Raw genomic sequence first — 13,671 nt, 5'->3', positions numbered from 1 at the left:
TTTTTTTTTTGGAAGTAATTGTTTATATTCCTAAAATTTGCTCAACCTGTTTCTCTTAATAAATAATATATAAAGTAAAGATCAAACATAATTGAACCATTGTCTTGCTCTCTCATTGCAGACAGACAACTGGTGGTGGTTTAACCTGAGGGTCAGAAGGGTCTAGGCCCGAAACATCAGCTTTCCTACTCCTCCGATGCTGCTTGGCCTGCTGTGTTCATCCAGCTCTACACCTTGTCATCTTTGAATGGTAATTGATATTTGTTACAAAGCAGTAGTTGTTGATATTTCTGGCCTATATCCTGGATTAACACTAAGGTTAATGTACCACATCACTCATTGGTCTGGTGGGAAGTGTCTCTTTTTAGCTAGACGGCAGTATTCTTTTCATAGGGAAGAAAGAAACGTTTCTTTTTATCAGATTGTGTGGTTATGATTTGGAAGGCACTGTCTGAAAGGGTGCTGGAAAAAGATACAAAAACAACATTCAGGAGGGAATTGGAACAATCTATGAGAAACAAAAAAATACAGGGATCTAGGGAAAGAGAAGGAAGGTAAGGACTAATTGGACAGACATTTTAAAGAGGTATGATGGGCTGAATGGTCTCTTTCAGTGCTATAGGAGTAAAATCCAATGTTATATTGCTCTCCTTGCATCACCCTCTTATTATTGGATTCAGTCTCCCTTTTTACATAAAGCAAGTTATTGTCAGACTAAAAGAAGCACACAGAGATTTTCAATTTATATTTCATTCTGTTGATATAATTCACGTCAGAAAATTCAGCCCAGCTACTCATGAAATAATCTTACTGAGCAAGAACAAAAACAGAAACTGCTGGACAAGCTCACCAGCTTTGGCAGAAAACATAGTTCATGTTTTGGGTTCAGTGACCCTTCCTCAGAACAGATAGTAGCTGGGAAAAGGTGGTATATATGCCAATGACAGAGGTGGAGCGGGGGGAAAGGAGTGAGCAGATAGGTGGACACAGAGCCCAGAGAGAGAAAAGGAAAGCTAGACAGACAAAGGGATTGTAGATAGTAAGGCAGGGAAGGAGAAAAGTTGATAATGGAGACAGTGAGTGGATGAAAATGGTGCAAGCTGGAATATCAGCAACTCATCTTCCATTTGGGAATCCTGCAATTTTCAGGACTGAAGGTCGGGTTCAATAATTTTAGACCCTGTAGACCGCCTTCCACGTACTTTACCCATCCCTACAACCCAGGCCCTATCATGACATGGGCTGCTTTCAGCATAGCCAACCCATTTTTCATCTAGTCATGGCCTCCATTAGCAGCATTTTTGTTAATACCCCTATTTAGTATCAACCAACACTTTGTCTGCCTGACTTTCTTTCTCACTCTCTGAGCTCCATTTTTATCTATCCACTCACACCCTTCCCCTCTCCCTGTCATCCGCATAAACACCACCTTTTCCTTGTGACTATCAGTTCTGAAAGAGTATCACTGGACTCGAAATGTTAACTCTGTTCTCTGTCCACAAATGCTGTCAGACCTGCTGAGTTTCTCCAGCAATTTCTGTTTTTGTTTCAGATTTCCAGCATCTGAAGTTCTTTATTTTCTGTTATTGAGCAAGAACTCATTTTTTGATCTTGGTCAACCTAATACAATGACTATCAATGTATTCTCCATGATAATTAGACCTAAACTGAACTATGTGAGTTTGAACTGTACCTTCCATTTATTGTAGGGTTACAAAACCCCCCAGAGTTGTCCAGGAATCTCCCAGAATACAAGATTAGTCTTCAGCTCACTGGTGTGAGCAAAGACCCAAGAGAAAGACCATTCAATCAATTGTGTGATTCTTTCACAGTTCATTTGAGAACTTTTCATTGATAGAAAGAGGCTATGTGACTGGTTGGAGTGAAATATAGTGAAATCTCCCAGAAAATATGCAGCTAGGAATGGCAACAATGGTCAACTGGGATGAGGATTCTAATTAGTATACTAAAAGGCCCAATCTCATTCAGTCAATGAATATTGGATGAATAATGAATGGTGACTATCACAAGCCATTCTCCAGGAATTAAATACACATCAATTCAAGAGATGATTAAAAGCAAAATATTTCAGAAGATACTTGAAATCTGAAATGATAGCAGAAAATGCTAGAGAAAGCAACAGGTCTGGTAGCATCTGTGGAGAGAGAAGTTTGAGTCCAATATAGCTGTAGGAGTGTCATACTGGACTTGAAACATTAACTCTGTTTCTCACTCCACAAATGCTGCCAGACCTGCTGAGTTTCTCCAGCACTTTCTGTTTTTTTATTTTCATGAAAATTGAGAACATCCAATCTATTGACTCTAACCCAACTTGCTAAAATTTACTTTCTCACCTAAAAGGGAATGGAGATATTCAAACTGAAATATCATCAGGACTTAAGTAGCTGCAACAACATCATCAAAGAACAGTCAAGGATCTCTCTCAATAAAGTAAGTCATTATTTTCAAACAGCTTGATTCAGACATCTGCAAACTTCTTCGCATGTGGAGGTTCCTCCAAGAGTCATCAGAAAGGGGCACAGTTTATTTTAATGGTGCTTGAGGATATTTAGGACCAGGAAATGACTTCCAAGTCTATCTTGCAGCAAAAATTCTTGGTGCCATTAATACCCACCAAGAAGCTGTTGAAATGGTTTCTCACTTCCACTTTCCACTCCCTCTCCTCTGAATCGTAAAATATCATTACTTAATGTGGCTCTCAATCAACAGAATAAGGCTGAAATCTACATTCATTCCAAACACAAATCATAATTGCTGCTTGGCTGGTTTTCAGGCTTTAAGAGGCACAGGGGATGTAGAATTTTATTAAGTATATTCAGGCATGAACATCCAGTTTTGCAATTCTAAAACAACAGGGCGATCCACTGAGCTACAGCTGACAGTGTTGAACTCTTATTCCATTTTGTTTGTTCAACTTTAGACAGATGAAGACAGCAAGGCAATGCAAAATACCAAAGCCAAGCTATCTAGTCTCCAAGGCCAACACAGTGAGGTATTTTGATGAAAGCATGCAAAACAGGGAGGAAACCTAGGCAGGAGGAAGCAACTGTAACAAATGGTGGGAACTGGGCTGCAGTGCAGACTTTTTGATAAGCAGTGAGCTCCTTTGCAGAGATTCTGGGATCTCCAATGAATGTAGTGATTCTGGTTTTTACAGCATCAGTCTCAGAGATTATAAAAGGTTCCAGAATGTCCTGGGAAAGAAATGTCAACAGTACCTGAGAAGAAGCAAATCTGTGTTGGGCAGAAAGTCACCAATGGAAGAGGAGACCAAGAGAGGATGGAAAAATAATCCTTCGAAAACACTTGATAGACCTCAGGAATGTGAAGGAGATGATAGCTTTAATAACTGTAGGGCAGGACAAAACCCAGAATTGACAGAAAATCCTCCAGTGACAGACCTGTTGAAAAAGCCTCAAGTTTGTACAACCAATAACTATCACTATCACAGGACGATATCGTCATTTGAAAATAAAGAATTTCCAACAAATCAATATCTTTATCCCTCTCAAAGGTGTTTCCAACAAAGCTCTTACTCTTTATCTAATCCGGCTTCTGGTTCACCCAATGGGGAAGAGCCCCATGCAGTTGCTAATGCCCTTGTGTGGGGTATTATTGAGGGGAAGAAAGGCGGAAAAGCAACAAAACACAAATCATCTTCAGTCAGACTATATAATCATGATACAGTCTCTTCAAGTGCTGGAGCCTTTCACATACCACAGCATGCACAGCACTATCAGAGCTACATGCAACTAGTGCAGCAGAAAACTGCAGTGGAGTGTAATGGGAAACTCTCAGGTACTAGAGGGGGTCATTAGAGAAATGCAAGGTTTGATGTCAAGGTTGAAGTGCCAAGGGACCTGCTACACCATTAGGAAGTAGAGAAGAGACTAGCTCCTCAAAGTTCGAGCAGTGAAGTTTGGCGAAGAAAGGAACAGCATGACCTCTGACGATGATACTTTGAGCAAAATCAGGTTGGGAAGGTACTGGAACAGGAAAGAGAGGAAGGAGCACTGGACACTGGCAAAAGAGAAGAGGCAGAGGAGAGAGGTGATGTTGCAAAGCTGGCTGGAGATCATGAAGAGAGCAGACAGCAGAAAAACACAATCCAATATTATTGAGCCGAGCCAAAGGAAATTCAGCAGGAAAAGAAATAAAAAGGTTTTTGACAACTGGATCACAATTCAGGAACTGTTGGCAAATGGTTCGCGATCCGCTGATGGCAAAATGGTCTTCAGTCCCTTGCTCTCTGTCACTACTGTACAAAAGCAAAACCAATATAGTTTAAGAGAACAGGGTGGAAGGGATAATAAATGAATGCCTGTTATCATTCTTCCACACCTGGCGCTAAATCAGTTTTTCAATCCTTAAACCACTGTGATGGATGTTTGCTGATGATTACAGTTATGTAATTAATGAGGTTAATGCCATATGTTAGTTGTTAGTAAAAATATTGACATGCTCACTTCATGATTAATGCATATATTGATCAACAAATTGAAAGAACTAAAGAATACACTGTGAAATGGGAACTCCCAGAAATACTGGTCAATTTGCTTCCCGCAAATAGCATCTTACCTTGAGACTCTGTCAATCTTAACTTGCTGGACTTACATGTTAACTTTCCCAGTAAATTTGCCACAATAATTTAGAGTTGGTAAGTGGAAGCCTAAGTACCTTTTTAGTGAAGTGATAATTGTTAATACAATACCAATCCAGCCCAGAGGCATTTAATCTCATTTCTCCGTAGAGTAAATTCTTGGCTGGAAGTCAAAAAGGTTACAAACGTTAACATTGTACATACTTTTCCTTTCTGTCAATGTTATCTGTCAAATAAACTATAACAAGGTAGCAACTAATTGTGTAAGAATGTACACAAGGGTGTCACATTCACTATCACAATGCAGCCAGAGAGAGAGTGGCATGGGGGAATTATCACTGGACAAGTGACCAGTCTAATGTTCTGGCTATATGGGTCCAAATCCCACCATGGTAGATGGTGGAAAATGTTGAATTCAATAGATACCTAGAATTTAAAAACTTTCCCAAAGGCAACCATGTAACTGCTATCAATTGTTGGGGAAAACACTGATTCTGGTTCACCAATGCCTTTTAGGGAAGGAAATCTACCATCCTTACCTGGTCTAGTCTGTGTGTAACTCCAAACCCACAGTAATGTGGGTGATGCTTCACTGCCCTCCAGGCCATTATAGATGGCTTGAGCCATGATGTCCATATTTTGTGAATGAATATAAAAATCATGATATACCAATCTAGTTGAAGCCAAATGGAGAGTAGACATACACGGGATGAAGATCCAGTATTTTGAGGCTAGATTATGACCATTCTTAACTTAGAATATGTAACAACCTTTCTTTTCTCTCTGTCTTTATCCAGTCTTTCTTTTTGCCTTTCTATTTCTCTTTTGAAACCTGGTTTGACTCAAGATTATCTGGTATTATCACCAGACTGTTAATCCGGAGACCCAGATAATGTTCTGGGGACCCGGGTTCAAATCCTGCCACAGCACATGATGGAATCTGAATTCAATAAAAACCTGGAACTAAGAGTCTAGTGATGACCATCAATCCATTGTCGAATGTTGGAAAAACCCATCTGGCTCACTAATGTCCTTTAAGGAAACTGCCATCTTTATCTGGTCTGGCCTACATATGACTCCAGACCCACAGCAATGTGGTTGACTCTGAACTGCCCTCTGGGCAATTAGGGATGGACAATAAATTCTGCCTAGCCAGCGACACCCTCATCCTGTTAACGAATAAAGAAAAAAAAACTCCCCCTCGGTTCCTCCAGTGTTGTTCTCCATTCTACATCTCCTGTTAAGAAGTTACCTTCTTAAGCCCATCATCGTGTCCCATTGCCACCTTCTTAGCTCTGACTTTAAAATTCAGGATGAAGATAGAGAAAAATGTTTAACTTGTGGGGTACATAGCAACCTGATCTGATATCACAAGATTGACCCCAATTTGTTATTCATTTTCAAACAGTACATTTGCTTATCTTACCTAAACTTTTGAATAATTTTGCAGAATCAAATAATCAATTGGAAATTCTTAGCATTGTAGGAGTGAGCAAAAATCCCTGCCATTTAGAATACTGAACCAAAACCTCTGGATTTTTAACCAAACTTTTAAAACAAAAAGAAAGGCAGCTGGGCTATGTTCTGGAATATACAATCACTGGGATAGCTGTCTACAACCATGGTTCAGTTAGAAATCCTATTCATGCCTTTGCCCTAAAGGAACAATGAAACAGACTAAGGCAACAACTTCAGACAGAGATAGTAGGAACTGCCGATGCTGGAGTCAGAGATAACAAGGTGTGGAGCTGGAGGAACACAGCAGGCCAGGCAGCATCAGAGGAGCAGGAAAGCTGACGTTTCGGGTCTGGACCCTTCTTCAGACATCTTGGACTCTACAGAGGTACCAAGGTATTCAACTTCAATTCATATTCATTCGCAGAAATACTGGATATTCCACTTAATCAAAACACATTTACACCGACTCTAAATTATCAGGGAGCCAATTCAGCACAAAGGGAACAACAAAAACACAATGGATAAGACAGATTTGTGAGGTGATAATGGAGCACACAGTCTATATAACTGCTGGCCCTGATTTGGGAGAGAGGGAGAGCCATCCCCACAGCTACCAAGAGAAGAGGGATCCCAGACAGATACTCAACCCGAGAAATATCTGCACAGCTACGTCCCTGAAACCTACCGACATAGGGTTGTTCCGTACCAGGGGAATCAACGGTAACCTACCACGACCAGCAGATCTGACGACCAACAACCTCCGGAAACCACCGACAAGGCCTCAGACACATCCTGAGGTGGAAACTGGCTCATATAACCACCACAAAGTAAGAAAACCCAAGTTCTCAAACCAGACTGAACACCATCCGAAGTCTTCAGTGAGCACTGGCTGCAACAAGTGGGAATGGTCAGCTGTATTTCAAAATTGTGTTTATCCCCAGTGCCTATTTCCTCAACACCCGAAGTATCCAACCTAGCTAGCAGGGAGGGGAAGGTGGGTTGGTGACAGTGCAGGGCACCTGATGTCAGGAAGTCTGATTAAAGCGTCCGTGTTTGAAACTACTGTTTAGTTCCTAATAGTAATTAGCCTGTGTTGTTAATAACTGATAGTGTCAGTTTCACTGTTTTGAATTTGTTCTATTTTAACTCTTGAATTTTTATTCACCTTTGTTTTATTTCCCTGTTTATTATTTCTGCATTTTTAAAAATTTCTTGTGATGTACTCCCCTTTACATTTAATTAACGCAGAGATTCTTTGCCCTGAAACATCTGCCTACTGCCTTTTTCACTTCACATTCCTAAATTAAGTCCAGTGTCAGAGCCAGGGATCTGGGGGTGATTCGAACCACCTAAAAATCAGCAGATAATTGATCACAAACCAGAATCCCTACAGCATTACTCTGTGTCCTGGCGGATGGGCCATGCTAAATTGCTCCGTAGTGTCCAGGGATGTACTGGTTGGGTGAATTGGCCATGCTAAATGCAGAGTTACAGGAATTGGGTGAAGGGGTAGGTCTCAGTGGGATACTCTTCAGAGGGTCAGTGCAGACTCAAAGGGCTGAATGGTCTCTTTCTGCGCTACAAGTATTTTATAGTTCCTGCGTGATAACTCTAAAAGCTGCACCCCATGCCAGTCAATAGTGTCCATGCTTTAGTAACAGAATTCCACAATCCTATGAATTTGAAATGTGTTCAACTGCAATGATAAGTTATGCAGATTGCAGTATGATTGTTTTAAAACTAGATTTGTTCTTTGGTGCTGTATTTCAATTCAATTAGAACTACTCCTCAAAGACAACATCACCAAAAGCTTCCTGAACATTTATGTATAGTTTATTGAAGTGAGCCAATTTGCCAAAATCTGCCAATTTCAAATCCAACAATGACGTAGTAACGTTGCCCTCTAGGGCTGTTTCTCCTTTGAGTTACTGAGCTACAGGGCCTAATTCAGTATTCCCCTATTAATAAAAACTGAAAGAATTGCAGATGCTGTAAATCAGAAACAAAAACAGAAGTTGCTGGAAAAGCTCAGCATCTGTGAAGAGAAATCAGAGTTAACGTTTCAGGTCTGGTGACCCTTTCTCAGAACATTCTGAGGAAGGGTCACTGAATTTGAAACGTTAACTTTGATTTCTCTTCACAGATGCTGCTAGACCTGCTGAGCTTTTCCAGCAACTTTTGTTTTTGTTCTCCTTGTTGTTGAGGAGCACCACCTTAATTGTTGAGGAGAACTGCCTTGAATTTAATATTCTCATCCTCATTTTCAGATCCCTCCATAGTCTCGCCTCTCCTCAGATGTATAGCTTTCTCCAGGTTCACAAACCTCTGATATCTCTGGGTTCCAGCCTTCTGAGCAATTTTCTCTGCCCACCAGAAGTGGCCTTACCTCTGGTTGCTTGCCAAGCTCTGGAATTTCCTCCATAGTTCTCTTCAGCTCTCCTTTACAATGCTGTCAAACTTCTCTTTCTTTAAGAAGCTTCTTAATGTCTGCCTCTTACACCAAGTTTCTGACCAGCTGCCCTCACATCACTGAAGCAGCTAGTAAGAGTGATAGTTATTTCAGCAGCAGGGTGGTAGGTCTGGTGTGAGGACCCCTGGAATGGACTGTGTGGGGAAAGCATAGCGAAGAGGAAGAGATCAAGCCCCTGTAGAAAGTACCATCCCTGTGTGGCTACGCATTTTTGAAAGACTGTAATTTTTAACTTTTAGCTTTATTTCTTTCTTTTTCTAATTAATACTAAGAATTACTGTAATGTTTAACTTTTAACTTTGTTCTTTCTTTCTACCTTGCTCTTGTGATTCTGTACCTAAGTACTTGTACCTAAGATGGTGCCTTGTGTGGCCACATTGCGCACTTTTCACTGTACTCCTGTACTTGGATACACATGACAATAAAAATCTAAATCTAAAAATCTAAATCTAAAATCTAGGTGTCAATATTTATTTCATTGCACTCCTGAGAAGCGCCTTGAGACATTTTACTGTGTTAAAGGTGGTACATAAACATGGAGTTTCACAATTTTGCCTGAACTGGATCAGATTTTATTTCCTCTTCTGCTTTGTACAGAACTTTATGAATGGCAACAGCAATACACTGGTGGTGACAGGTCCAACTGAGGCATTTGATGGGTGTTAGATTTTATTTAAACAGAAACAATGCACAGGGTTACGGGGAAAAGGCAGAACGGCACTAAGTCATATCGCTTACACGGAGAGCTAGGGCAGACACAATGGGCTGAATGGTCTCCATCTGCACCCTAACAAACTCTGTGACATCCAATGAGAACTTCATTGAAGCATTTCTGTGCAAGTCTTATTTTGGGCATTAAATACAATCTCTTTAGTTTCAAGTTGTGTCTCCTCCAAATTCCAGGAATAGGGATTGGTGGTGGGGTTGGGGTGGGGGATAGCACGATGTTGGCCTGCAGGCTGGTAGTGGGTGAGGAAGGGGGTGCCAGGATTGGAGTGGTGGGAGCACGCAGTGAAATTCTCCATCATATTTCGTGCAGTTCAAAAATTAGACAATGTTTGTTTATCCTCTTCATCAACCATGGGACTTACAGAAAACAGTCACATTAGCATTGATAGAGAATGAAAATTTGTCTTTCTTCACTCACTGAAATTTGATTTCCTGACAAAATATTGTATTTTTCTATCATTGCCAAAGCTGCTCATTGATTTTAGGTGCGATTTCTGTCCCAGAATAATATGAAAGTATATGGGAAATATGGTTAATAAAATACAGAAAATACAACAATCATTCAATGATTTCTCAATTCCTGTCTCAATAAAGTGACACTATTGCTTTCGAACAGTTGAACAAGGATAGCATATGAGGAATGGTGGTGCTTGCTCTATAAAGGCTGCTAACTCTGGAAAACACAATGTGGTCTCACTCTGAGCAGCCACGATTCATTCCTGCTACTCTCAGGTTAAGAAGAGGACAGTTGTTTAAGGATAATCTCTGCTCTGCCCCAATTTCTAACCCTTCCCTAAATGTGTTCTGTAATTAACTGTCAGTGTGGAGTTTGCACATTCTCCCCTGTCTGTGTGGGCTTCTTTTGGATGCTGTGGTTTCTTCTCACAGTCCAAAGACGTGCAGGTTGGGTGGATTGGCCTTGCTAAATTGCTCATAGTGCCTAGGGACGTGGAGGCTGGGTGGGTTAGCCGTGGAAATGCAGGGTTAGAGGGTAGGGGTATGGGACCGGGTGGGATGCCCTTCAGAGGGTCAATGTGGGTGGAATGGCCTGCTTCCACACTGTAGGGATTCCATGAAGTCACGGTTTATTGACACTTGAAAGCATTCTTGACTTTAGTACTGTGTCCAACAGTGAGGCACCAGAGTGTCAGTATGCCTCACATTCACTCTTTTTATATCAGCCAGGGCTCCCTGATTGCACCAGATTAAGAGCCCTAGTCAGGAAACTCATATTCTGTGAGGTCCAGCTGGATTTCCTCGTTACAATCACTACAATGATGCCATTTTAAAGAACAGCAGGAGTGAGGATCTCAGTTAATATTTCTCCATCAACCAACAAATCACTCGGTCTTTATCATGTTGCTGTTTGTGGGAGGTTACTGGCTGCCACAGTACTTAATTTACAACAGTGACTACACTTCTGGAAATATTTCATCGACCGTTCAGTGCTTTGGGACAATCCAAAGCAATGGAATGCACCATAGGGATGCAAAATTCTTCAGCTTTGAAAAGACGATATAGGATTTGCAGCATTGAAACACCTCCTCAGGCAGCGCGTTCCAGGCACACACCACCTTTTGTGTGACAGGTCCAAACTCTTTACGAATGTCCTCAAAGCCTCCCCAAAGAGGTCAAACAGTCCTCACTGGCTTGTGGGAGACCCTGGCCTGTGACCAACCAGAAATGGAGAAGGCTCGTTTCAGGTGGGTATTGGACACACCACGAGACTCCATTAGGGACAATCAGTGGAGAATTAGGAGCCAGGATTTAGGAGAAAGCTCTGACACCTCACCTGCCCAACTCCTCAAACAGCATCTGGCCTCAATGTGGCGGAGGCTGCAGATTACACAGTGGATTTAACAGACATGTCAGAGCCCAAAGTGGAAATACACCAGCCTCAATCCTGAAGGATGGCTGAACAAGAAGGGTATCTTGGTTATTCATCACATTGTAATTGAGTGTTTCACAGTTGGACCACATTACTGCTGAAAAAGGCTGTCCTGAAGTTACATTACATTTATGGCCCCAAGTGTTGCTTTGTCTTCCTCGATTTTTATTCTATCAAGCCAATCATAATCTTAACAAATTCTATCAGAATGTCTCAATGTCTCCTGCTCACTGGTTGCCTACAGTGTGACAGTGAATACACTTTGTAAGCTCTCTGTGAACTGTTCAGGATATTCTCAAACTTGAAAAGTGTTTTGGTGTGTGTTTGGGGTGCAGCACTGTTTAATTTCCCAAATGTATTCTGTTCGAGACCATGACACATTCTGCAAGAACTCTTTATTCACAGCTTGATCAATACATATATTACCATCACACGAGGTCAGAGCTTCTGCTCTCTTCCAGTTCTTGTTACTCAGTCAGGTGACTGCAATATCATTATTGCATCACCATCATGTATGCCTCTGATGTTAGTCCCATTACTCTACGGAAGGCACCTGATAAATTCAAGCTCCTTATTGACTTCAGCAGTGTAACTTCTCCTATCTCCCACGCTCTCTGCAAGGTCCTACTTAGTACAGCTGCTAATTGACTGCTAGTGCTAAGCGCTGTACAGTGCTTGCGGAAGTGTACCCATGCAGAAATGTCACAAAGGTATTCAATCCATTCCTCAGGATGCTCAAGATGAGCATACAACAACCCAGTGCATATTCTCCACAACAACCATTCATTCGAAATCAATCTGACTGTATATATTTAATAAGGTATGGTCAGAGGGTTTCAAGATGGAAAAGGTAGCTAGTTAGAAAAAATTGTACCTGTATGACACTTTACCATATGGTTAAACTGTTTTAAAGATCTCATACAATAATAGTAGAGATTGAGAGGATGTTTCCTCTTGTGGGGCAATGCAGAATGAGAGGTTAAGGGCTGGCAGATTTAAAACAGAGATGTGGAGGAATTACTTCTATCAAAGCTTTGCAAATCTGTGGAATTCATTACCCCAGAGTGTGCTGGATGCTGGGATATGGAGTAAATTTAAGGAGGAGATAGACAGATTTTTAATTAGTATTGGGTTGAAGTGTTATAGAGAGTGGGCAGGAAAGTGGAGTTGAGGCCGAGATGAGATCAGCCACGATCGTATTAAGCGATGGGCTAGGTTCAAGGGGCTGAACGACCTCCTCCTGTTCGATCATCTTATAAGCCAGTTTGCAATGCAGTTGTAGTGTCAGCAAATGTACCAGCTGTTTTACATGAACAATAACCCACAGAGAGAATGAGTTGAATCATTAGTTAAACTATTTTGTTTTGTTTATTCACTCATCGGATGAATGTGTCATCAACATCTATTGCCCATCCATAATTGCCCAGAGGGCAGTTAAGAGTCAATCACATTACTGTGGATCTGGAATCACATGTAGGCCAGACTAGGTAAGGATGGCAGTTTCCTTCCCTAAAGGACATTAGTGAACCAGATGGGTTTTTCCCAGCAATTGACAATAGATTCATGGTCATCATTAGACTCTCAATTCCAGATATGCATTGAATTCAAATTCCACCATCTTCTGTGGTGGGATTCGTACCTGGTCCCCATAACACTGTTTAGCTCTCTGGGTTAACTGTCTAGCGATAACACCATTAGGCTATTGTTTGTGGGCAAGTCTGGAAAAGTACCTGATGTTCTTCTTTGAATGTTGCTCCCACGTGCACCAATTAAACTGTGCAACATGGCACCGCGATGTTCTATTGAGAATTTCAATGCCATCGGAGACAAGGCACAAAAATAAACTGTTTTCTAATTGTTTCAACCCTGGAAAAGAGCAGAACCACTCCTCATCACCCCACTTTGCACCAATCTGCTACAAATGTTGTTAAACTGATATCAGTAGAAAATCTAATTTATTTACTGCACATTCAGTAATTTGTCATACATAAGAATATGGCTCCAAGAACGAAAGCACAGGCTCCGCCAATTGCCAAACCAATGGCAATGACACGCACAGCCATGTTTGCACTTTTAAATATATCCTTTACTTTTGCAAAGAATGATTTTGGCCTCTTCTTCTGCACCGGATTTCCTTGCAGAATTTCGAACTCCTCCTTCTGCTCAGGTGACAGCACTTCGTAATAATTCAGTTGTACCAGTTTTTCGGGGATGACCCTCACTCCAATGAGCACGCGCTTGACAATTTGCATCGTCTTCGAGTTCTGCACTTGGCACATATACGTCCCAGCATGCTTCTCCTCAATAGCCTTTATTGGCAGAAGGGGAGAGAAGTAAATACCCTCGCTGTTAATATTAGACGTAACAAAGATTATTCCAAATACAGAGAAAACTTTTAAAAACAATACTGTTTGCTATCTGGTCTTGGAAAGAAGAAGAAATGGAAAGGTGGCACGGTGGCTCAGTAGTTAGCCCTGTTGCCTCACAGCAGCCAGGGACCCAGGT

At 41.3% G+C, this 13,671-nt stretch overlaps 1 protein-coding gene across 1 annotated transcript in view; it reads right to left on the bottom strand.

Moving 5' to 3' along the window:
• Window positions 1-12,738: 12,738 nt before the first annotated feature.
• The window catches only part of tmem81 (transmembrane protein 81), a 5,020-nt gene continuing 4,087 nt past the window's right edge, over window positions 12,739-13,671 (bottom strand). Inside the window, exon 2 of the mRNA XM_048611806.1 lies at window positions 12,739-13,475. Within this exon, the coding sequence (XP_048467763.1) occupies window positions 13,137-13,475 (339 nt within the window). The 3' untranslated portion in view covers window positions 12,739-13,136. The remainder of the gene's footprint in view (window positions 13,476-13,671) is intronic.

Source organism: Rhincodon typus, chromosome 25 (assembly GCF_021869965.1).
Source record: "Rhincodon typus isolate 14 chromosome 25, sRhiTyp1.1, whole genome shotgun sequence".
Classification (NCBI taxonomy): Eukaryota; Metazoa; Chordata; class Chondrichthyes; order Orectolobiformes; family Rhincodontidae; genus Rhincodon; species Rhincodon typus.
Note: the sequence above shows the minus strand (reverse complement) of the source record. Positions and strands in the feature narration are given on the sequence as shown.